The following is a 26052-nucleotide window of genomic DNA, read 5'->3' on the forward strand; positions in this document are numbered from 1 at the left end:
AATTTTCTAGAAAATTCAGAAAGCTGAGATAAAGTAGAATAACATAAGATCTTTATAGAGTGAAGTGTCACAGGAGAAGTACAACAACATACTAAATACTACACGCACCAAACATACAGTAAAGTACAGTAACATTTCTATTATTTGTTCATATTATTTGTATTTATTGTTCTTGTTGTGAGCCTGTGAAGCCTGTGTGTGACTGGTGTCTGTGAAAGGTGCTATAAAAATAAACTTTTCTTACTCGATAAATAGAACCTATAACACATAAATAGTCACAAATAAAGTGAGGAGACAAAAAACTTCAAATTAAAGTCATAGTTTTCCAAGAACTATAAGTTTTCTCTTCCAGGAAAACACAGAATAAATAAAGCAGTTTCTTCTGTAGTGTTTCCAGCTTTGTGTGTATAAACATCTTAAAAACTGGGTCATACCTCAAATTACAGTCCTGATGCTGAGCTTTCTAAAGAGTATATGTTTGACATGACATCGCTTTCCAAAACGTGATGTAGGTCCTTTAATCAGCATGTTTATATTAAATTATCGTTACGTTTCAGACTATAGATCTGGACTAGATCTGCTGTTTTCAGTGAGTCTGATCTGGTTAAACTGGGATACTGTGAAGAGTTAAACAGGTCTGGATGTGTGTAAAACAGGTGCTTTAAAATAGCAACAGGGATAAAAAAAACCAGACAAACAGATGCTTTGTGGACGTTCTCGCTCACAGGAAGTCATTGAAAAGATCTGGTATGTGAGTGTGTTGAAGTCTCAGCTGCTTTGAAACAGACTCTCACCTGACCGACACACCTGAGCTGCGTCGAGATGGAGCTTTTCTCTCCAGACTCTCGCCGCCGCCGCCCGCCGCCTGCCGCCCTCCCGGCCAAACGCTGCGAGTCGGAAGAATTAGCTTTCAGCAAACTGGCCTACAAATGAGGCATTAAGCATTGGTAATGGGGGTGCAGAAAGGTCACGGCTGTATTAATCTTCCGTCTGGGGAATACACCCCTGAGCACACACACAGAGACCGAGAAGGGAGCCGGCAAGTTTCCAAAAACAAACCCTGGAAGAAAACGCAGAGCATGAATAAATATTTATCTAAGCCCGGATGATCATATTGATCATGAAGCGTTTTTAGGAGACAAAACAAGCAGGGAAATGAGATTGATGTAAAAATATGCTGTGTTGTTTCCCCTCTCGGACACTTTCAGATTCTCGGGGCTGAGAGCAGAGATCGCTTCCTGCGGATCGATTTTATTTCAGGATCAACAAGGATTTTTATCCACTTTTCCTAAAATCAGCTGAAGTTTCTCCGCTTGCAGACAGTTAATCTTATATTTTGTCAAATATGATGCCAGAGACAGTACAGTGGAAACAACAGCATGAAGATAATGGATGTGTAATCTCATTAAACAGTTAATTTATTCTTTTTTTCCTTCTTTAAATTGAAATGTATTAATTCCAGGCTGCAAGTATTTTCAGTATTTTTGAAATGAAATACTATTTTCTTTTATATCAGTCTTAAACATGTAGATTCCCTTCATGTAGTCATATTGATTCTTTGTTATTTTAAACAACCTTTTGGAATATTTGGATAAAGACTGGTTTGGGTTTGTTGGTTTTTTGAGAATTATTTATATATATATGGGTTTTATATATATTTCCTCATACTTCTACACAGTAAGTAATGTATTGAAGTATAAGTAAACTATATGTTTTCTTATTTGAACTACATGCCGAAATATATGGTTAAGTTTATTTATCAGTTAATTATATAAATAAAGTACTGCAATTTAATTTGTATGCATATATTTGTATTTATATGTTGTTTCCAGCATAAGTTATCTTTTATCAATTTTTTTTAATTTCAGACACTCTTTCCATTTCAGCACAACTTATTATAAGTTTGTTTTGCGAATTTGTTACACGATTACTGAAAATACTGAATTCAGTCTTTAAAAGTTTAAATTCCTTTTCCACAATATCCAAAAGTTGTTTTATATTCTTACCACAGTGAAATAAATGTGTATAATTTGCATACAAAATATTTATATTGTATATTATTCAAGTAAAAAAATAAACGATAATGGGCCCAACATTGAGCCCTGAGGAACCCCACAGCTAACCTGCAATCATTTTAAAATAAAGAGTGATTTATTTGAACATACTGGTACCCCCAGTGGTGGAAAAAATATTCAGATTATTTACTTAAGCAGAAGTACTAATACAGAAATATAAAAATACTTATAATAATAATAATACTTAAAAACTCCTACTTAAGTAAAAGTACATTAGTAGTAGCAGCAAAGTGTTGTTAAAGGTTCTTGTTCTGCTATAACTGATATCTTAGTAAAAAGTACTATATTTCCCTCAGTAGGGAAGAAGTATAAAGTTGTAGAAAATGGAAATACTCAAGTAAATACCTCAAAATTGTACTTAAATACAGTACTCGTAAACGTACTTAGCTACTTTTCCAACTCTGACGTGTTTTCTCCTCAGTTGATGTTTATCAGCCTCATCACTGAATCCATCAGCTGGTTGTTATTCGTGTTCATCATTTATTTTCCCAGAATTCATTTCATTTCAAAATTAGAGCATTTCAGCTGTTTGCTGCCAAATCACACATTTTAATTGATTAGACTTCATGTAAAAACAAGTTAGAACATGTGAACATGAAGACGAGGTTCGACAGTCATCCAGACGTCACAAACACACAATAGAGAACAGGATTAATGAGGGTTTATCAGTCATTTACTCCTCCTAAAAGACTCTTAATCTCATAGAAACACCTTCAGATTGAAGGATTTGTAAATAAGATCTAAAGCATATGAAGAATCAGACAACTCCTCAGGGTTAGTTCACCCAAAGTTAAAGAAAAAAGAGTATTTATTCAGTAGAAAGTAAGTAAAAACTCTCCCGTGCGTCATGTGTATTTAGAGTAACTTTGTGAGAGAAATTTATAATGTAGTACAAAGTCCAGAGGTCGTGACCTGCAGCACAACAAGCTACTGAAGCTGTAAACAGAACCGCGTTCCTGCACATGCTCAGTAGCTTCTGCCTTACACAGAACTACTCTCCAGAGACTGAAAACATGATGCTGTTATTAGTGTTTGAAGCCGTTTCTAAACAAACTAATGTGACCAAACTCTTGATGATGAAGGAACATGTGACCCAGTGCAGCGCTGTGACTCACTGATGTGTTTTTAATCAGATATATCAACTTTGATACACATGCAATACTTGTCAGTAGATCAGTTCATTGTTGGTTTGGATCCAAACATGAAGACAAATATAGAAAATCAGCAGAATGATCCTTTAAATCATGTTTCGGGAAACTGTTGTGACATTTTTCAGTTTTCTGACATTTTATAGACTAAACGATTAATTGAGAAAATAATCAGCAGATGGTTGCAGCACTATTACCAGATATTTTCATAATCAATGAAGCATTTTGAGTCATTTTTTAAAGAGAAAATTCTCTGATTCCAGCTTCTTAAAGGACCAGTGTGTAGAATTTAGTGGCATCTAGCAGAACGGACTTAATAATATAATATTCATAGGTGTGTTTTAATTAGTGTTTAATCACCTGAAAATAAGAATCGGTGTGTTCTCGTTACCTTAGAACGAGCCTTTATATCTACAGAGGGAACGGGTCCTCTTTAACGGAGCCAGAAACGACACAGATGCTTATAAACAATAAACCCAAACTTCAGACTACACACACACACACACACACACGTATGTTATATATATGTTTATGTAACGTATGGAGACGGATGACATCTCCTCTTCCTCCTCCTCCTCCTCCTCCTCGCTGACTCTCAGGCTGGAGGAAGAGTCTCGTGTCTCCTGGGTTTTGGCCTCTGTCTCTGCAGTTTTTCAGGCTTTTATGTAAAAGGTCACACGCTTATAGAGAGAGGGAAACACACACACACACACACACACACACACACACACACACACACTATAAATCAATTCAGTGCAGTTACCTCCCTGTTTCACTCACCATTATTACCTGAGTAGTTTTCCACTCGCTGCTCGTCCTCCATCACATTTTGCCTTTTTCAGAGTTTTATATTTCAACTTGTCATAAAGATTTGACATAAACAGACTTTACGTGTTTAATCAGATGTTTTTAGATCATTGTTTGAAGTACAGTTTATTAAACTCGGTTTCAGTGTCTGTTGTGATCATTATTATCAGCCTCTCAATCATTTTATTGATACAACCATAGTTAAACACAGTGCAATAAAACATGCTGTGCAAGGTTTATAATGTAGTTTAATCATTTAGAGTTAAAGAAAGAAAGACAACAGATGCTTGAAGATGCATGTTACTACTAGAAAGACAATATATGCAGGAAGAACTCAGGAAGAGTTCAGGAGCTCAGTGTTAAAACTTTAATGAACCTGCCAAGTGGGTCACGTAGAGTTTTCTTTGAGTTTAATAGACAGACAGAATTCATGTGAAGGATTTAATCTCTGGTCCACACTCTGAAGCAGAAGGTGGTGATAATCAGCCTGGTCACCAGAATAAAACGTTGGTACTGTACATTCCTGCAAACCACAGAAACGTTAAATATCTACGTTTCAACACGTGTAATACGTATCATATCAACATTTCTAAAGTGACGTAGTTCACATGTGATCTATGTGAGTTAATCTTTCCTGTATAGGAGGGAGGGGAGGGGGGGGGGGGGGGGGGGGCAGGTGGATGGTTAGTAAGTTTCTAGCAGAGAACACGGTTCGAGACCACCTCGAAACCGAAATCAACGTCTGCTTCCCGTTTCAACTGACAAAAGCAGGTGTTTGTAGCGAGACGTCAGGACATTTGCAGCCGTTTTTTTTGCAGTGAAGTGCAGCCTGCGGAGGAAACACCGGGACCGTCAGGGTCAAACATTCCCTGCAGGGAATCACAGCCAGGCGGCGACAAAACAGCCTCTCATATCAGCAGAAATGTTCATTTCAGGCTGACAGCGATATTTCGTTTCAAAGCCTTTATCGCGATACGATGACACGCCGATATTATCGTGCATCAATACTCAAAACGAATGGATTCTAAGTAGAGAAATAAAGAAACAACAATAGAACATAAAACTGCATAATCAGCATATAGAAACAGTTGAGAACATTCAACAGCTGAGGTCAGTTTATGATGAGGGTCTGAGGTGTTTCCAGGTGGATTCTGCAGTTCTACCCTGTATGAAGACTTTCTGTTTTCATCTGTTAATGAAAGAGGAGTTGAGTGAAATGTAACCTCGTCTCTCTCCGTCTCTTTCAGCGGTGTGGGTTTAGCTCGAGCTCACTTCGAGAAGCAGCCTCCGTCCAACCTGAGGAAGTCCAACTTCTTCCACTTCGTGCTGGCGCTGTACGACCGGCAGGGCCAGCCGGTGGAGATCGAGAGGACTTCATACGTGGACTTTGTGGAGAAAGACAAGGTGACAAACACACAAACATCTTCTACTGCAAATACTGAAGAGATGTTGTTCTCTCATTCCTGTGGTGTAATGATACTAACATTAGTACTGATCAGTATCCAAAGCCTGATCAATCTTATTCCTCTGGTTGTAGAACAAGTTTGACAAATATTAAAATGATGAAATTGGTTAGGAACGGTTAATATAAACAGCTAGATTGATGATAATGCTTGAAGAATGTAAAACATAACGGATGAAAGGTTGAATTAGCTGCAGTTTGGAAAAAAATGAGAAATGGCTTAATGACATAATGATATAGGAAGTAAAAAGTATGAAATTTCAAGTCAAAATAAAACAATAAATCTTTAAGAATTGGAGAAATGGTAAAAAAAAATAATTAGCTAAACATAACAAATAAACAGCTGAAACATCCAACTTCTGACCAGACAAGACAAGACTGTTTCCTCCTGTTTGACCAGCTGACCAGCTGTTTCAGGAAGTTATTGAGCCTTTTTAAACATGAAATTATATATTTGTGAGCAGTTTTTAAAGATCTTCAGTAGGAACCAATGAGCTCAGAGCTGAAAGACAGAGTAGAGGAGGAGGAACGTATTGAGCGTACCTGAGATGTGTTGACAAAAAGAAAAATAAGCAGACCTGTACTATGAACCACTACAAGCACTAATAATCCTAATGATAATAATAATAACATCCAGACAGGTTTAGGGGGGGTTTGTTCTTTGATCAGCTGCCAGCTGGCACTAAATCCTCCCTCCACTCCACCCACTCACTCACCTCACCTCGGCTTTGACCTCTAGTCTCTCGCCCCGATATCCCCCAACACACACACACACATACACACACACACACACACACACACACACACACACACACACACACACACACACACTGGGACTGAGCCAACACTCCCAGGCACAGTTGGCACCGAGTGGCCGACCGACAGAGGCTGAAAGAAGAGACAGAAAGAGAGAAAGTGAGAGAGAGATGTTTGGGAGGAATGAAGGAAAATGGGAATAAAGGTTAAAAAAGAAAAACAGAGAAGAAGAAGAAGAAGAAGAAGAAGGGGTGAGAGGGCAGAGAGAGAGAAAAGAAAGAGAAAAAACAGAAGAAGAGATGGTCATAAAGCGTACACGAGGGAGAGGAAACAGGACCAGTGTTTGAACTCATACTGGTACCAGTACCTGCAATTTCAACATGTTATTTATTTAATCAACTATCTGCTAACTAGCGAAGCTAACTAGCTTGTATTTATTTGAATTCATAACACATCCCGCTCTCAACGTACTGATTGATCTAACGTGACCAGATACTCAGCCCCATACAGGACAGATTTTAACCCTAAATACTAATTACATAATTAGTCTCTTCTGAACCATAAATCTATTTTTTATTCATAAACACCTCATCAGTCATCAATAAATGTGTAATTAAAGCTTTCAGAGAGCAGACAGAGTGTTTTCTTCTGGTTTTACACATTCACAGTCTCACTATATGATGAAACATTTCAACCCTGAACACCTGCACAAAAATATAAAAGAGAGATGAAATATTTCCATTTTTTTTTAAATGCAGGGTCACCTCACTCATGATTAAAACTATAAACCAGCACAGAAATGACGATTGAGTGATGCAATACACTCAGAAGAAAACTGCTTGCTAGCAAACATTGTTTTAAGCAACTCAGGATTTAAAATTACCCATTTTTTAAAATAAATTTTTTACAAATGTGTTATTTTTTCATAAAATCTTTTCATAAAATGTTAATAAAAGGCCGATAAAAGTGGTGTTTTAACTGTAAAGATTGGTCAGTTTGTGAAGTTTAATACGGGAGCAGAGTTGTTCTTTAATGGCAGAGAGACACCGAGAGCACAGATTAGAGAGAGAGAGAGAGAGAGAGAGAGAGAGAGAGAGAGAGAGAGAGAGAGAGAGAGAGAGAGATGTTGGCTTTGTCTTCATGCCGACTGTGAATCACCTGCTCACCTGCTCACCTGGCTGAGTCCCAGGCCTGTGAGGTCAGAGGTCAAAGGTCACAGCAGATGTCACCCAGCTGGACAAGCTTAAGTTATCATGATGCAACTGCTTCTAACCGAACCAATTAAATCATAACAATAACTGTGATAATAATTATTATTATATTGAAAACTCAACTGAAGAAATGAAACTGGAGTTTATGAAATATTTGTTAAAAAACAAGTTTAAATACATATTTTAAAATTGTGCTCTGAGGAAACTTTTATATAGAAGCCCATTGATGCCAGGAAAACAAATAATAAAATGTAAGAAATGACAGAAATAAAATTACTAATGTTACATCAAAATTAAAAAAATAGTAAGTAAAATGTATGACATTCCAAGTTCAAATGGACTCTTTAAGTCAAATTTATCTGAAAAAACATATTTAAGAATTTTTAAAAAATTAAAAAACTTGAAAAACTTGAAAACTAAGATAAAATTTTGACTAATTAAGTCACTAAATCAAAATTGTGACTTACTTTCTATGAATTTTGATTTGGAAATTATAGTTTTGTAAAATTTTGACTTTTTATATCAAAGTTTGGACTGTAATTTTTACTGTAATTTTTACATTGCAAAACTTTAAAGTCAAATTTATTATCATAACAAATGTATGAATATTTTGTATTTTCATCACTATGTTTTATGATGAAAATACACTAAAAATTATTTTATTTTCATCATTTCTAACTTTTCATCCACTGTTTTCTATTTTTCTGGCACAAATGAGCTTCCGTACTTAATCATAATCAAACCATCGACAGGAATCTGTGGATCAGAAGAGAGGTTGTTAATGTTCTGTAACGTTTATCTACACGTTTGACTTTCACAGGAATAAATCTGACAGCGAGGACCGTCGCTGCCCCGCTGAGAGCTGCTGGATGACTGTAAATGTTTTATTACACCTTTCATCACAGTAACATGTTGTATAAAGTGTGATTTGTGTGTGTTTGTGTGTGACAGGAGTACAACGGAGAGAAGACCAACAACGGCATCCACTACAGGCTACAGCTCCTCTACAGCAACGGTGAGAGAAACTCTGAACATTTATGAATGAATGAAAGTAGAGATCTGTCGTCTTACAACCATAATAAACCATTTAGCTGCTCTCTGAGTCTTGTGGAGCTGAAACTGTAAAGTTTATCCTGATGTTGGAACCAGAGGAAAGGTCACTGGTGTCATCAGGAGTTCATCCTCTCAATGGGAACCGTGAATATTCCTGGAAATATTCCCAATCAGAACCATACAAACCAGTAACTTTCACTTTTTGTAGGCTACAATATCGTCTCTTTAAGCACAGAGTGGATCTTTTTCTTGTTATAACAACTTACTAACTTTTCATGTTATAATGAGAAAAGTAGAAGAAAATATCTCAAAATAATATGAAAAATATCTTGTAATAACATGAAAAGGATCTTGTTAAAATGTAGTTTTATTGTTATAACTGTAATACGCTGCTGTACTGACCTTTAACACTGTTTCTTAAAAATGATGTGCAACTAATTTTTAACATTAGATATTTAAAAAATGATGTGAAAAATAAACAATAATGGGCCTAACACTGAACCCTGGGGAACCCCACAAGTAGCCTTCAATAATTTGTAATAGAAAGAGATTTTTTTAGTCTCCAAACAACCACTGAGGGAAATATTAGCAACCTAGCTGCTAAATGTTCCACCTTCTTCACCAGTTAGTGTCTGACTCTGTGTGTCTGCTGTTTGCTGGGCAGGAAGTCTACAACCAGTTTATCAAAACTAGAAGCTAAAAGAGGCTAAAATTCTCTGCACAGCTGATATATATAAAAATATATGTTTGTTCAGTTTTAAGAACCAGAGATCATTTTAAGACACATTGTGTGTTTGTGAAAACTACATCTCTTCATGTCAGTGAGGAGCTTTAAAAAGCGGGACGAAGGAAACTACAAAACATATTTGATGATGCAAATTAACAAAATAACTAAGTACATTTACTTAAATACTGTAATTAAGTTCAGTTAGAGGTACTTGTACTTTACTTGAGTATTTCCATGTGATGCTACTTTCTACATTTCAGAGGGAAATATTGTACTTTCTACTCCACTACATTTATTTGACAGCTTTAGTTACTTTTCAGATGAAGATTTGACACAATGGATAATATAACAAGCTTTTAAAATACAACACATTGTTAAAGATGAAACCAGTGGTTTCCAACCTTTTTGTCTTTTGACGTCTTACAAAAAGCAGTGTGTAGTCGGGGTCACATTTCACATGTCTATGAGTTGTTAACAGCTCCACCAAATAGTGATTTTTCCCTCTAAACTTCTCACATGCTTTCATTTCAATAAATGTTCAAATGATCCAATATTTCAGCAAAAATCAAAGATTAGAGAAAAAGTCCAAAAACTGAAAACAGATTTGTGTATCAGAACTTTGTTTTTTCTTCTTTCCTCTCCCATTAATCATCTCACCACCCCTCAGATTTATCTGCTGACCCTTTGGAGGGGCCCGACCCCTAGGTTGGGAACCACTGGACTAAACTAGCTAACTGTATATAAAGTAGTGTAAACTAGCTCCACCTCCAGCAGCTACAACAGTAACATGCTGCTCTAACACTGATGCTTCACTATTAATAATCTAATGATGTCATATATAATAATATATCAGTCAGAGGGACCAAACCACTACTTTTACTGCAATACTTTAACTACATCAAGCTCATAATACTTATGTACTTTTACTGCAATACTTTAACTACATCAAGCTCATAATACTTATGTACTTTTACTGCAATACTTTAACTACATCAAGCTCATAATACTTATGTACTTTTACTGCAATACTTTAACTACATCAAGCTCATAATACTTATGTACTTTTACTGCAATACTTTAACTACATCAAGCTCATAATACTTATGTACTTTTACTGTAATACTTTAACTACATCAAGCTCATAATACTTATGTACTTTTACTGCAATACTTTAACTACATCAAGCTCATAATACTTATGTACTTTTACTGCAATACTTTAACTACATCAAGCTCATAATACTTATGTACTTTTACTGCAATACTTTAACTACATCAAGCTCATAATACTTATGTACTTTTACTGCAATACTTTAACTACATCAAGCTCATAATACTTATGTACTTTTACTGCAATACTTTAACTACATCAAGCTCATAATACTTATGTACTTTTACTGCAATACTTTAACTACATCAAGCTCATAATACTTATGTACTTTTACTGCAATACTTTAACTACATCAAGCTCATAATACTTATGTACTTTTACTGCAATACTTTAACTACATCAAGCTCATAATACTTATGTACTTTTACTGCAGGAGGGTTTTTCTTGCAGGACTTTTTCTGCCAATCAGAATATAAACACACTTTTCTACTCTAACGGTGCCTCTCTCACAGTGATTGGCAGCATAGAATTAAACCTAAATCAAACCTTTTTAAAACACTGGTGGATGAAGTGAGTCTTTAGATTTGCAGTATTGATTGATGAAGTTCAGGTAATGATCCGTCTTTCCCCCACAGGTGTTACTGTCTGTTGAAGTTTGTCTGGATGAATTAAAGTTGAGAATTTGTAGAGAAGGAATTTATATTAAAGGTCACCTCACTGGACTTATAGTTTAAGTGAACTGTGCACTTTTAAGACTGCGAGGCTGGAAAAACTTTTTCATTATCAGCACACACAGAGAGAGGCAGAGCAGCGTTTCAGACATCTGGAATCTTCCACAAGCAACCAAACCTGACCTCTGTTTTGTCCATCGGGGGGAAAGTGGTGGGATCTTTTGCTGATTCAAAACACACAGCTCGGCTTTGTGCTGGCGCGAGTCCAGACCTGCAGGAGGAGGACGGCCGTAATGCTCTCAGACCCCTGCAGAAACTGGAGATAAAGTGGGACATAAAAGAGTGTTTTCTTCCAAAGGGGGATAAATCACTCTAATATGAGTCGGCATCGTCGGATTAGCATCTTACGGAGGTAATTGACCTCATCTGCAACCGGGACGGATAGCCGCCATTTAGCTGCAGACTGCTCAGCACTCAGCTGCAGAGCGAGGAGTGAATCATGTCAATTAGAAAGCACAGGAAGCTGTGAGGAAACGGCCCGAAAAACAAGAAAAAAAAAACAAAAAAAACCCTCCAACCCACCATCCAATACAATTAGAGCTACTCTGCCGCTAACAGGTGTTCCCTGCAATTTGCTTCCTGCACCCCATGTCGTGTTTGTGTCACATTTACGCTCAGATGCATAGCTAATAAAAGACAAGCAATCCTGATTGATATTTAATTTGTCAGAGAATGAGGATTCCTTGTTATCCTTGAGGAAAAAGGCAGCGGGGGGGGGTGAGGGTGGGGGGGGGGGGTTCGGCAGTTAAAGGCAGCCTGGCCTATAAATAATAAACAGCTCTGGAGCTAATGTTTGTTTTTGCTGAGGGGGGTTAGCATAGCTGGGACGAGATGACAAGAGCTACAGAAAAAAAAACATAAATACACAACCGGGACATAAATAATAACAGAATTCATTCACAGAACATTATTAGGAATCACTTCTTTTGTTGGAGGTTTTTTTTTTATTTATTTTTTTTTATTTTGCATACTGGCACCAAATTAGCATAACAGGCTAATGCATGCATGCATGTGTGCCGGTGGTGTAAATGTGTCGTCAGGCAGTCAATTCTGTTCAAACTCACAAATAATTATGACAATAATTCTTCTTTAAATCGTGTGTTTGTGTTTGTTTCAGATGATTTATGTGAGTTTTTTTTTTTTTGTGTTTTTCAGGCATCAGGACAGAACAAGACCTTTATGTTCGGCTGATAGACTCCATGACCAAACAGGTGAGATTCTACAAACACTCCAACCTCAAATAATCTCAAGTACAATTAATATATGACTAAACTACGGCGGCCGGCAGGAAGAAACAGTTTTTTTACTTCACAGCTGCTGCTCAATTTAACAAATTTAAAGTCAAAGGATGTGTTATAACAAGAAGGAACAGCACTGTAATAATAAAACAGAGAAAAAAGCAAAGCAGAGTGAGTCTTAAACCAACAGTCAGGAGTCCAAATGAACATTAAAGCTGTTTTTCTTGCTGTAATCATTCCTCCTGTTCATACTGACCATTAGAAGATCCCTTCATAATGACCTTACAATGGAAGTGATGGAGGACAAAAATATTTATCTGTTAAAAGTTTATCTGAAGCTAATATGAAGCTTCAGCGTCCAAATGAGTCAAATCAAGTAGATATCTTTCAACGTTACAGTCTTTTTAGTGCCAAAGTTCCTCTTTTTGTTACTATACTTCCACCTGCAGCTCAACAGGGAAACACTGTCCGAGGAAACACAAAGAGGGAATCTGATGCTAAAAAGACTGTAAATGTGTCAGATATCCACTTGATATGACTAACTCAGACTGATGAAGCTGAATAGAAGCTTCACACAGACTTTTAAATGACATTGAAAACACATTTACTAGAAACATTGTGAATTTGACCTTTCAGAGGTTTTAGCAAATGAAAAATAAAATAAATAAAACATATCAAATATTCATTAAATGCAAAGTATTAAAGGGTAGTTTCACAGTTTTTCAAGTCTTTCTTAAAACACTGAAAGTTATTGGTTGCTGTAACCCTGCGGTTATTATTGTTGCCATGACGACGAAGGTGGCCTAACTTTAAGGAAGTAGTAACTTGAACCCACCACATGTTTCTCTGACCTTAACAAAGTGATCATTTTAACCCAAACCATCATCTTTAAACCACAGCGCTGCCACATCATCAATCATCAGTATTGATTAACAGTGACGTGTTGATGATGTCATCCTGCTGATCTACGTGTCTCTCAGGGGTCACATGGTCTCAGCACAGAGCTGCACAGGATGTGGTTAGCCTAGCTTAGCATAAAGACTGGAAGCAGAGGGAAACTGCTAGCCTGTCTACGTCTAAAGTTCAGAAATACAACTACCAGCACTTCTAAAGATCAATAATTAACAGGTTTTATGTAATTTGTTTGATCTAAACTGAAATGTAAAAAGCTCAGTGTGTGTTTTAGTGGGATTTATGTGCTGTAACTATTCTCTGCTGGTCGCCTGGCAAATACTTCCACTAAAACCACAAATTTTCTCTGTCTTACTGCGACTTTAGAAACTGCTACACACACACACACACACACACACACACACACACACACACAGCCGACTATAAAACCGAAGATAAATAAAACACTCAGCGAATCGATCCAGATTCTAACCTCAGAAGCGTTTGCTATATCTTTCAAGTCTTCTGTTAATCAAACATCCCCTCAAACTTTAACTAACCCTTGAAATCTCTCTCCTTTACTTGTAGAATCTCCTCGTAAACATTCGTATTAACCCTCAAAACCCTTCGTCTGCTCCTCCTCCTCCTCCTCCTCCTCTACACCTCCTTCTCTCTCTCTCTCTCTCTCTCCTCTGAACTCCAGCAGCACTGATGTGTTTTCCTTTCCAGCTGTGTAGCTCGGTCTTCAGCTGACTCCGGATCCTCCAGTTCCTCCCACTTTTCCGGTTTTCACTCACTCAGAACCCCCGAGTGGGATTTGAACCTGTGAACAGTTTCTCTGCCAAGACAAAAAAAAAAAAAAAAAAAAAAAAAAACGCCAAATATTTCTGAATTCCAGTCGATCCTGCCAGCGTCGCTCCTGCAGCTCGTTCAGCTCTCACACACCTTCCTGCTTCACTCCACCAATCTGAAGTCTTTTTCTATTGGCTGGTTTTCATTAAGATTATAACTCCTCTTAAAAGCTTTAACAGCGAGTGCAGAACATTTAACACGAGAGCCAAATAATAAACATCAATAAAAATAAAATAAAATTAGGAAAACATAAAAAAAAAGACTATAAAACCTGTTTGAAATTCAACTGTCCGCTACGTTTGTTTTATATTATGTTTAATGTAGATGAGTCATAATTTTAATGAGTAATACCTACTAAAGTTAAATGAAAGTTATTAAAGTTAAATTAACGTTTTATCCTGTTTCAAGCTTCAGTTTCATGCAGAACGTTTGTGTCACATGATGTTTATAGGTTGTTTTATAGTTTTTGCACGTCAGTGAACAGATGAGATGTTTTACTGTATTTATTATAAATATAATGACACAAACACACCCTCAGCCTTCTGTATCTGGTTTACTGCACAGCTCTTTCTCTTCATTTATCCAGGATGTGATGCTATTTCTCTCTCTTGGTCAGATTAAACTGTTTGGGGCCCTCAGGATAAAAGTTTGCGTTCGGGCCCCTGCTGACCTTCACCCCGACAACCCAGCTGACATAAAGTTCACTTCACACAGCAGAGAAAACATTTCATCTTCATCACAGAGACACAGAGCCAGAGGTCAAGCAGAGCTTCAGGTTTTCTGTGCAACAAAACACAAGTTTACTTGTGAAATTAATGCTCCATGTGAGCAAAACATCAACTAAAACCGTAAAAAGTCTTCAACTAGATTTTGACATATTGGCCCTTGACAAGACACAGCCACAGGATGAAGGGAGAACGCAGGAGCCGTCTCAGCTGATGCTGCTCTTTAGTCGTGCAAATTTACAAACAAATTACTGAAACCAACAGACATGCTGTGAACTTTGGCTTTTGTGGCCCCTGGAGGTCCTGGGGGCCCCCCGGGGGGGTCTCCAAGAAATCCACAAAATAAATCCTCAACACTCTGATCCATCAACTGAATCACTGTGAACATTAAAGAAAACTAAACAAAAATAATCTCCAAACAGCTGTTTAACCCTCCGACATCCTTCCAGCTACACCTCCTGCTTATTTATCCCCCTCCCCCTCCCATCAGCCCCCCCCCCCCCCCCCGCTGCTGGTCGGCCCTGTCGGCATGTCACCGATCGATGTGCCAAGCGGCTCCCCGACAAAGCGTCAGCCACGGAAACCGATCAATAGGCCCTAATGTGGCGCAGCGACGGCACACTGGAGACAATAATCCTGACACCTCCTCCTCCATGACACCCACACACACACACACACACACACACGCCTCCACCCTCACCTCCAACTACATGACACCCCATTGGTCGACAGTCAGACCTGACAGACGGGTCGGCTGGAGTCCCCCGCGGATCGATGAGACCCCGCCGAGGGCCCGTTAGAGGCCCCGCGTCCGCGGGATTGTCAGGGCGAGGAGGAGATGAATTAATGCAAATCGGACTGTGGAGCAACGCGGCCGCGACGGCAGCGTCTGTGCAGCAGATTCACTTTCCACAGTGAGTTACATCACACGGAGAGGCCGAGGGGCTCCGGGGGAGCAGCGCTGAGCTCGCTGTGTGAGGCGCTTTATTCAGGGAGGGGAACGAAAACCCCCCCCCCCCCCGACAGCAAACACACAAAACAAATCTGAGAGTCAACGAGGAGAGAAGTGACAAGCATGTGTTCTCTGAACCTGAACCTGATCCTCTTTAACCCTCAAACAGCCCAAAATCACTTTCCAACAGCGTCACACCTTCTAGAGATGGTGTCACCTCTCAAGAATGTCTTCAGTTTACTGAGGAAATCTGATCACTTTCCAGAAATGTTTTGTTCATTTTCAAAAAATTTTCTCGTGAAATGTCCTAATTTTTTAAACATGTCCCCACTTAAAAAATCCTTCCTTTCCAATAAATGTCCTCACCGTCTAGAATGTACACATTTATAAAAAAAACGTCCTCATGTCTTCTCGTCAACGTTCTTATTATCACTTTGGAGAAAATTTCCTCACAAAGTCTAAAACTCGAGCTGCTCGTCGCAAAAAGACGGACTAAGAGCAGAATCTGCACGTTAATCCACGAATAAGCATGAAAGTGGACGTGCAGTCACACACTCACAGGGACTCTTGTATCAGGAATGATGATGTATAAATATCGACCACAAAATCTACACACACACACACACACACACACACACACACACACTGATGCAATCCACATCCCTCCTGGTCAAACTGGAGCATTTTAATCCAGAGGAACAGAGCCAGGATCAGGATCAATAATGCAGAAGTGGTCGTTATCCTAAAAGTATTGTCCCCCAGGGGTGTGTGTGTGTGTGTGTGTGTTAGAGAGAGAGAGAGTGTGTGTGTGTGTGTTAGAGAGAGAGAGAAAGAGTGTGTGTGTGCGTGTGCAGGGCGGAGGTCTGTTTTGACTATAAAGGTGGATGAGGTAGTGGTACTGTAGGTCATCGCAGGAAAAGAGGGGGAGGCGGACACACACACACACACACACACACACACACACACGCGTGCTCTTACTGGAGTTCATTTACAACCACCAGGGTATTACAAAAAGCACCACACACACACACACACACACACACACACCTCTCTCGTCTCAGCGGTCATCCGTCATCCGGACGCTGACATGACAGCTCGGTGGGTGTGAGGAGGAGGTGGGGGGGAGGGGGGGGGGCAGGGGGGGGCGATGGGAGGATAAGGAGGGGGGGGGGCTGCATCCTGGGGCGCCGCCCGCCATCTGGCAGGGAATTCTGGGAAGGCTGGAGGAGGCTGAGACCACCAAAAGGGGAGCTGGGAGCTGGGAGGTGTATTTCTTGATAAAGGTGTTTCTGCGTGCAGGAAGTGGTCGGCGGCCATGTTTGACTGTATTGTTGGTGTCGGGTTTCAGGCAGCTCAGAGTCGGAGGGAGAAAGTGACGAACACACCTGCCGAAGGGACCAAAGAATAAACTTCTTCCTAAATATGTGAAGAAAGATCTGCTCATAAAACATTTAGAACTATTAAATTAGAGTCAATCTGTGCAGATTGTTTGTGTCAAGTTTATCACCGTTAATAATTTTAAGTAACTTTATTATATTTGTATTTCGATATTTAAGTCAATAATCTGACAGAGCTGATCTCTGAGGAGACAAAGAGTTTCAAACTAAAACCAGAACTGATCCACTACAGAGACGAGATCCATGCTGCTCACAGACTTTATATCAACTGGTTTCACTTATTGTCCAGTTAGTCACTGAGCTTTATTTGACCTCTTCATTAACTTTTTATTGAACATAATGGTGACAAATACCAGGAGGAGTAAACAGCCCAGTACAGAGAAAATAAAATAATTTAAATATATTTAGAATCAAAATGTTCTTCAGACTCTAAATATCATGTTCCATAAAGTATCGCCTCATCAGGACTCTGTGCACACAACATTATACTGAATTAATGTTGTTGACATGAAATATCCAAACTAAACTCTAAAAGACAAGTAAAAAGGGTTCAATATAATCGGAGAGGAGGTGTGAAATATCTTCAGTATTCACAGAAAGAACTAAATCATTTGTTTTAACACAGTGATGAATTTCTCTGCATCACTTCCTGCTGTGACCAGTAGCTACAGCCTCCCCTTCCAAGCGAGTAGGAGAAGTCCCTCTGCAGAGCCAGTGTTTGGTTTGTCTGTTCTGGGCTACTGTAGAGACCTGCTCCCTCTGTAGATATAAAGAACTCATTCTGAGGTAACGACAACAATATCTTGACAACATATTACTACTCTAACCGCTGTTGTATGATAGACTGGCATCAATCAGCATCGCTCTGAAAAAAGACTCAGACTCTGACAACTTTATTTATCCTGAAAGGGCAGCTCAGTTTGGCCGTGTACCCAGACCATGCATAAGAAAACAAACAAACAAACAAACAAATAACAGACAGATCTATGCCAGAGACAGTCAGTACACAGGTACTCACAGACATGTAAATAAATAAACAGTAAATAGATACATAATAAATAAGTAAAATCCTAGTCCCAGCAATAACAAGCCCCAGAATGATTAGTTAAGACAATAAAACTCCACGAGTATAGAAATATTCATTCCACATACTGCTGTCAAGGTTTAACAGGAATGAAAGATTTTGAAAGATGATTTGTCTTCACAAGATGCAGAACTTTCTCTCCAGGCGGCCGCATGCTGCCGTATACGTTCTCTCCTCATTGGGGACAAATGTAAAAAAACGCTGGTGCTCAGAAAAAGATGCTTCATGAATGAAGCGTTCAGAGCAGGTTGAAGCCCTGACTGTTGACTTGCAGGCAGATGTTTAACACCCGACATCAGAACAGGAAATAAATAAGAGTAAACCACAAAAAGCTTCACTGTGAGAACCGTCAGTCTGGAGTCACAACAGTCCTGTAAACTGCAGCAGGTGAACAAGTGGCGTCAATGTTACTTTTGACTGCATATTGTAATAACTTGATTTTCATGATGTAGATATTTCCCTTATTGTGCACAAACAGAATGAAATGAATTCTGTCTGTGTGTTTCAGCCCATCCTGTATGAAGGACAGGACAAGAACCCGGAGATGTGTCGCGTCCTCCTCACCCACGAGATCATGTGCAGGTAAGAAAACAACAAACGCTGATAATCATAACGAGGATATTAATCATAAAACAGGAGAAAATAAAGCAGATTTCAGTCGGTGAGATAGAAACGTTACAACAGTTCAGTTTCTGTTAAATGTTAGAAATTTACAACCATGTTACAGAATAATTCATTATTATTATTTTACTTCCTTTCTCTCTCGAGATCCTTTTGAAATTTAACTGTTTTTTGGCTCATAAAGCACTTTGAGCTGCAGCTGATGTATAAAAATACATTTATTATTATTTTTATTAAGGAACCAGTATTGATTATCAAAATTCTTGACTTGGTATCAAAACCAAATTTTAGTACCGTGGCAACACCGTGTCTGTGTGAGTGTGAGTGTGAGTGTGTGTGTGTGTGTGTGTGAGTATGTGTGTTTGTGTGGGTGTGTGTGTGTGCGTGTGTGTGTGGTATGTGAGTGTGTGTGTGTCTGTGTAGAAGAAAAGAAGAGCAGCTGTTGGTTCGGTTTGTCGTTGATCACACCAATCAACACGTTTCCTGCCCTGCGTGTCTGCTGTTGTCTGAGAGTTAATGGTTTTACTGGTTCAGACTGAGGAGTGAAGAAGAAGAAGAAGAAGAAGAAGAGGGATAAAAATAGGACACACACACGTACAAACACACACATATAAACACACACATGTACAAACACACACATAAACACATAAATACAGAACGTTGTGTGTTTTTCTCTCCAGATGTCGACAAAAGAAAAGATTTACAGGTTTTATCTGCACAAGATAGTTCACATGTGCACCAGTCTGGTTAATGCAGGTAAACTGGTCTAAATGTGCAGGAGACTGGTTGATGTGTGGAGTGTACTGGTTTAGCTGTGCAATAAACTGGTTCATCTGTAGGCTAAACTGGTTTACATGTAAACTGGCCAAAAGCAGTAAACGTGTGCTTTTATCTTTAGAGGAAACATGTTTCTATGTCCAGTAAACTGGTTTATTTGTGGAGGTTAACTGGTAAATACATTTGGAGTAAACTGGTTTACATGTGTAGTAGGCAGGTGCTTTAGGAGTACAGTGAACTGGTTAATATGCAGAGTATACTGTTTACATTCTCTCTAAATTGGTTTATCTATAAAGTGAACTGGTTTATACTGGTTTAGGTGTGCAGTAAACTGTTATCATGTTAGATGTAACCTGTTTAGAGTTAAACTGGTCCAAACATGGTTTAGGTGTGAATACACTGATGAACATTTAGAGTAAAATGGTTTATATGTGCAGTGGACTGGTATAAATATGGAATAAACTGGTTTATACATGCAGTAGACTGGTATAAATATGGAATAAACTGGTTTATACATGCAGTAGACTGGTATAAATATGGAGTAAACTGGTTTATATGTGCAGTAGACTGGTATAAATATGGAGTAAACTGGTTTATATGTGCAGTAGACTGGTATAAATATGGAGTAAACTGGTTTATACGTGCAGTAGACTGGTATAAATATGGAGTAAACTGGTTTATATGTGCAGTAGACTGGTATAAATATGGAGTAAACTGGTTTATATGTGCAGTAGACTGGGGTAAATATGGAGTAAACTAGTTTATACGTGCAGTAGACTGGTATGAATATGGAGTAAACTGGTTTATATGTGCAGTAGACTGGTATAAATATGGAGTAAACTGGTTTATACGTGCAGTAGACTGGTATAAATATGGAGTAAACTGGTTTATATGTGCAGTAGACTGGGGTAAATATGGAGTAAACTGGTTTAGACGTGCAGTAGACTGGTATGAATATGGAGTAAACTGGTTTATATGTGCAGTAGACTGGTATAAATATGGAGTAAACTGGTTTATACGTGCAGTAGACTGGTATAAATATGGAGTAAACTGGTTTATATGTGCAGTAGACTGGTATAAATATGGAGTAAACTGGTTTAGACGTGCAGTAGACTGGTATAAATATGGAGTAAACTGGTTTAGACGTGCAGTAGACTGGTATAACTATGGAGTAAACTGGTTTCGATGATCAGCAGGAACTGATTTACTGTTTTTGTACATTTAGTCTTTTTAGGCAGATGTTTAATGTGACTTTCTGAAGCGAAGGCTCAGGGTTTCGGGGTTGGTCGGGTGTGTCGACACCAGTTTGTCTCTGAGACCAGAAGCTTCGTCTTCATGCTGTAACAGAACAAACAGCCGTGCAGTTTGACCTCCTCATACACCTGCTCCAGCGTTAATCTCCTTCACTTGTTCATCCAAACTTTAGTATCTCTAAACTTCTCTCCTCCTTCCTTTTATCGGGGCGTCGAGCTCATTTCCCCCCTGCGAGATTCCTTCGATACGAGCTTCATTTCCATAATGACGGCTGGCTGTCTGCGTCTCGGAGCTTCAGTCATTATGTGATTGAGTGTGATTATTAACCAGCTTTCCCCCTGATGGATGCTGTGTTTCCATTCGCTAATGAGTGAGGGATCAGAGACTGCCTCACTGTTTCCATCTCTCTCTCTCTCTCTCTCCGGCTCTCTGTGTCTCTCTACCTTCACGGTCCCAGGTGATACCGTCTTTATGGGCGTCCCTGTTGGTTTGTCTACCTGGATCACACTCACCAGGCGGCACCTTTGGGTGTAGCATCTGTTTCGGCTTGTACAGGTGGAGGAACACCCCGTTAGCCTCCCCGGTGATTTATAGACCAAGAAACTCCACTTGTGTCCTTCAGGCCAGTGTAGAGACTCTGCTACTTTACCTGAGTATTAACGAGTAGAAATATTATTATTAATCTGTTTTTAAGAAAACAAAACAATGGGAAGACTTTCTACGTTTCCCTCCATCACATTACAGTAGCTGGAGTTACACTGGAGATTCACATTTTACATTCAACAGCAGATAAATATGGATATTATTGGTTAAAATGATTTCAGGAACACAGCTCTTTCTATCAGACTTTATAAAAATCTGCAGTTCATAATCACACATTTTGATGGGGACTTAAAGTTTATTACTCTACCTCCCCTCCAAAGAAAGAGAAGTCAAGAAATGTTTACTGCATGTTTACAGTGACCAGGTTACTACAGTGCAGGTAAACGTGTTCCCTGATTACCTGCGTAACCTGGTGCAGGTAAACACACTGAATCCACCAGAAAGATGACAAGTCAGTTTCATCAGTTTATGATCCGTCACTGTTCAGTGAGTTCAGTGCAGCTACATGCAGGAGTTTCCTCACACAAACACATTTGTCTGTTACTTGTCGGATTCACCAGTTTTCATATTCAGAGTTTTCATTTTGGTATGAAAAATACAGAGAAAGTGCTGAGAAGAATTTGACATAAGAATTATAAGATAAATGATGTTACAATTTCAATGTGTTGTTGAAATCTACTTCAATAAAGTTGCTCGGTTGGGTCGAAATGTCTAAAGGTGGAGTCAGTGATTGTAGAGAAAGATTGTTCAATAAACTTTTTGTCAGATTCAGTGAATATCTCCTCACAGTCCACTAGCTGTTCATACACAGCTCTGGTTCTGTAGATGGGAAACAAACAGGCTCAGACTGAGCAACACAACACTACTCCAATCAGCCAATCAGCTGGAGGCGTTGGTGCTGGTGCACAGGACAGGGACGTCATCAGAGCAGCTGTCTGTGTGAGGACATGACCGTCCCCAGCAGCCACTGAATGGTGGAGGATGGCTGGTGAACTGGAGAGAGAGGCTGTGGCCAGTTCACATAGAAAGATACGCTTCCATTTTATTAAATGCATCATCCACACTGAATCCCAGACAGTCTCATGGACCACACACGTCTTTTTATGCTCCGAGTCCGTTTCTGCGACGTTTAGTGAAGCGCAATCTGAGCAGGCAGCTGTTTAAATCACACAAATATCCTGCTGTATAAGTGTTTTCACCTTATTAACCGTATCAATGAATCAGTAAATACAAACACTGGATTTCTTCCCGTGGAGCCGACATGCAATCAGCTGGTGGAGTCAGCTGACTGACGCTGAGTGCAGGTCGGCCGCAGAGGGGCGGAGAGTGAGGACGGACTGTTGTGATAAAGTGTGAGAGCAACAGAAGTGACTCTACAGCTGATGCATCGCTCTGGATTCCATCATATTCCTATTTTTGGTCCCAGCCATGAATTTGGTGGGCGGAGCTTCTGAAGGAGCAGAAGGGAGGGTGCGTTTGTTTGAGTGTTTAGTTCAAATAACAAATAACAATAACAACAATCTTTTGTCCAGAATGACTGACTCTGCCTTTAAATCAGGATGTTCTCCGTGTGTTCTCAGTACAGTTAAGCAGAAATATGAAATTATTTTCGTCCACTGTCGGAAACTGAGGTTTCAGGACTAAATGTGTGTGTGTGTGCGTGTGTGTGTGTGTGTGTGTGTGTGTGACCCCTCCATCGTATCATTTCGGCACATTAACCATTCTTAAACAGGACTCCGCTGCTTTCCAAAGCTTCCAATCACAAACCAATGAGCAGGCGCAGTGGCGGCAGCCAGGTTGGCACGGCGACGTTGCCAGTGGGCTCCCGGAGGCTCGCCAGCTCCGGGCCGCTCGCCGCCACCTCGCTCCCTCGCTGTCTGCCAGGCTCAGGGCAACGCTGAGAAAAAGCTGCTGCCATGCTTGCCGAGAGGAAAGTGGTTTCTAGGCCAGGCGGCGCTGGCTGGAGCGAATCATCAGGCCTGGCTGTTCCAGGCCTTCGGGTAATTACAACACTTGCCCTTTGAAAGCGAGCCGGCCCACGTCCTGCTTGGTGTTATCTGGACGCTGTGATCCGAGTGCACGACCCTCAGGGAGCCTTTGAATGGCTCTCAGTGTGTGTGTGTGTGTGTGTGTGTGTGTGATAGTAGAGCGCCGACATGCCCGGACAAACCTTCTCTTTGTGCCTTAAGTAGATTCCACTTGTGGCGGCGTCTGAAGTGGCTGCTGAGCGGCGAGGAGGAGCAGCCAGCGGTAATGATGCATGTGTGGCCCGGCTGAGGCTCCCCGGCCAAACTGGCTCATGTGGCTGAATTATTTTTGGGGCCTGAGTGTGTGTGTGTGTGTGTGTGTGTATTTCTGTGTGTGTGTGTGTGTTTCTGTGTGTGTGTGTGTGTGTGTGTGTGTGTGTGTGTGTGTGTGTGGTGGCTGCACGGCGACCTGAGAAGCCTCTTTGCAGCGGCGACCAGGGACGAACTCTCCCCGCCAAAATGAGTGACAGTGGCAACAACACACACACACAGTTTGTTTTATTTTTGTCAGTTTTTAGCCTCTCTCTCTCTCTCTCTCTCTCTCTCTCTCTCTCACACACACACACACACACACACACACACAGAGTTTGTTTTATTTATGTTGGTTTTTAGCCTCACACACACACACACACACACACACACACACACACACACACTCGTAGCTTCACACTCCCTCTCAGGTTTGTGTGTGTTGTTCCTCTCAGTCATTAGCCGGCCGTGGTGTTAGCCTGTTTGCGGCCCGGGGGGAAACGTCATTAAGGCGATATTGTGGACGCTCAGCCAAGGTTTGTTTTCGTCTTTGGAAAGGGGCCCCGGGTCCCTGGAGGGGCCCCGGCAGTGCTCCTGGGGTCCAGTTTGTTTATAACACTTCTTTGGCAGTTTGGAGGAGGTTGTCACCACAGCAGCACCAGTGGGTTTCCAATGCTAATTGGTCTCCTGGAACTTTCACTAATGGTTCCAAGTAGCTGGGGGAATAAATTATGGTGGCGCGTTCTATGGCAACAGTCACACATACACATCCATACAGAGACACAGAGACAGCGGGGACACAAACACAGCGCTTAGTTTATGATTTTTCTGTACTTAGAGATCAAACGGCGTGATAAATGATTCATAAAGCGTCTCATTTGGCATTCGCAGCCTCGATTTGACGATTGTTTGTCAAATGGCAATTTGATTCAGGACAGCATGGGGCGAATGCAGGAGCGTAATTGGACGTCGCGGGTCAAATGCGATATGATTAATTTTTAAGAATTACCGGAAGATATGTTAATGACCCTCACAGCGATAAGAAAGAGAAAAAAAGAAAAAGATGTGAATTCATTGTGCAGTAGCAGCTCGTCAGGAGATTATAGGCAGAAAATTAGATCTCATGTCAGGACTGACTTGTTGTTATTAATGATAGATGGATCCGTTCTGTCAGACTCACATTTGCATTTCAGAAGCTGCAGCGCAGAGTCGCGCTGATGTTTAGTGTTATAAATTCATTCTGACAAATTTCTTACATTTCTGTCTCGTTGGAGCCTCTGAAGCCGATTTCACTTCACTGAGGAACTGACTGTGACTCAGCGGAGGAAGAAGAAGAGTACGCATCCTGTACTACGGTTACATAGTACTACTCTACTACTGTACTACAGTTTAATAGTACTACTCTGCTACTGTACTACAGTTACATAGTACTACATTACTACTCTACTACAGTTACAAAGTACTACATTACTACTGTACTACAGTTACATAGTACTACTCTACTACTGTACTACAGTTACATAGTACTACATTACTACTCTACTACAGTTACAAAGTACTACATTACTACTGTACTACAGTTACATAGTACTACTCTACTACTGTACTACAGTTACATAGTACTACTCTGCTACTGTACTACAGTTTAATAGTACTACTCTACTACTGTACTACAGTTTAATAGTACTACTCTGCTACTGTACTACAGTTACATAGTACTACATTACTACTCTACTACAGTTACAAAGTACTACATTACTACTGTACTACAGTTACATAGTACTACTCTACTACTGTACTACAGTTACATAGTACTACTCTGCTACTGTACTACAGTTTAATAGTACTACTCTACTACTGTACTACAGTTACATAGTACTACATTACTACTCTACTACAGTTACAAAGTACTACATTACTACTGTACTACAGTTACATAGTACTACTCTACTACTGTACTACAGTTACATAGTACTGCTCTGCTACTGTACTACAGTTTAATAGTACTACTCTACTACTGTACTACAGTTATATAGTACTACTCTGCTACTGTACTACAGTTTAATAGTACTACTCTACTACTGTACTACACTTTAATAGTACTACATTACTACTCTACTACAGTTTAATAGCACTAAATTACTACTGTACTACACTTTAATAGTACTACATTACTACTCTACTACAGTTTAATAGCACTAAATTACTACTCTACTACAGGTTAATAGTACTACATTACTAGTCTACTACAGTTTAGTAGCACTAAATTACTACTGTACTACACTTTAATAGTACTACATTA

The 26052-nt window shown here is 39.7% G+C and overlaps 1 protein-coding gene across 5 annotated transcripts in view; it reads left to right on the forward strand.

The window, feature by feature from the left end:
- Nucleotides 1-26052, forward strand: part of LOC122990057 (transcription factor COE3-like) — a 164110-nt gene that overhangs the window by 18523 nt on the left and 119535 nt on the right. For all 5 annotated transcript variants that reach the window (XM_044363187.1, XM_044363189.1, XM_044363190.1 and 2 more), the window contains exons 2-5: nucleotides 5278-5434; nucleotides 8411-8474; nucleotides 12236-12291; nucleotides 18728-18801. In XM_044363187.1, coding sequence (XP_044219122.1) covers nucleotides 5278-5434; nucleotides 8411-8474; nucleotides 12236-12291; nucleotides 18728-18801 — 351 coding nt within the window. The remainder of the gene's footprint in view (nucleotides 1-5277; nucleotides 5435-8410; nucleotides 8475-12235; nucleotides 12292-18727; nucleotides 18802-26052) is intronic.

This window comes from Thunnus albacares, chromosome 10, assembly GCF_914725855.1.
Source record: "Thunnus albacares chromosome 10, fThuAlb1.1, whole genome shotgun sequence".
Classification (NCBI taxonomy): domain Eukaryota; kingdom Metazoa; phylum Chordata; class Actinopteri; order Scombriformes; family Scombridae; genus Thunnus; species Thunnus albacares.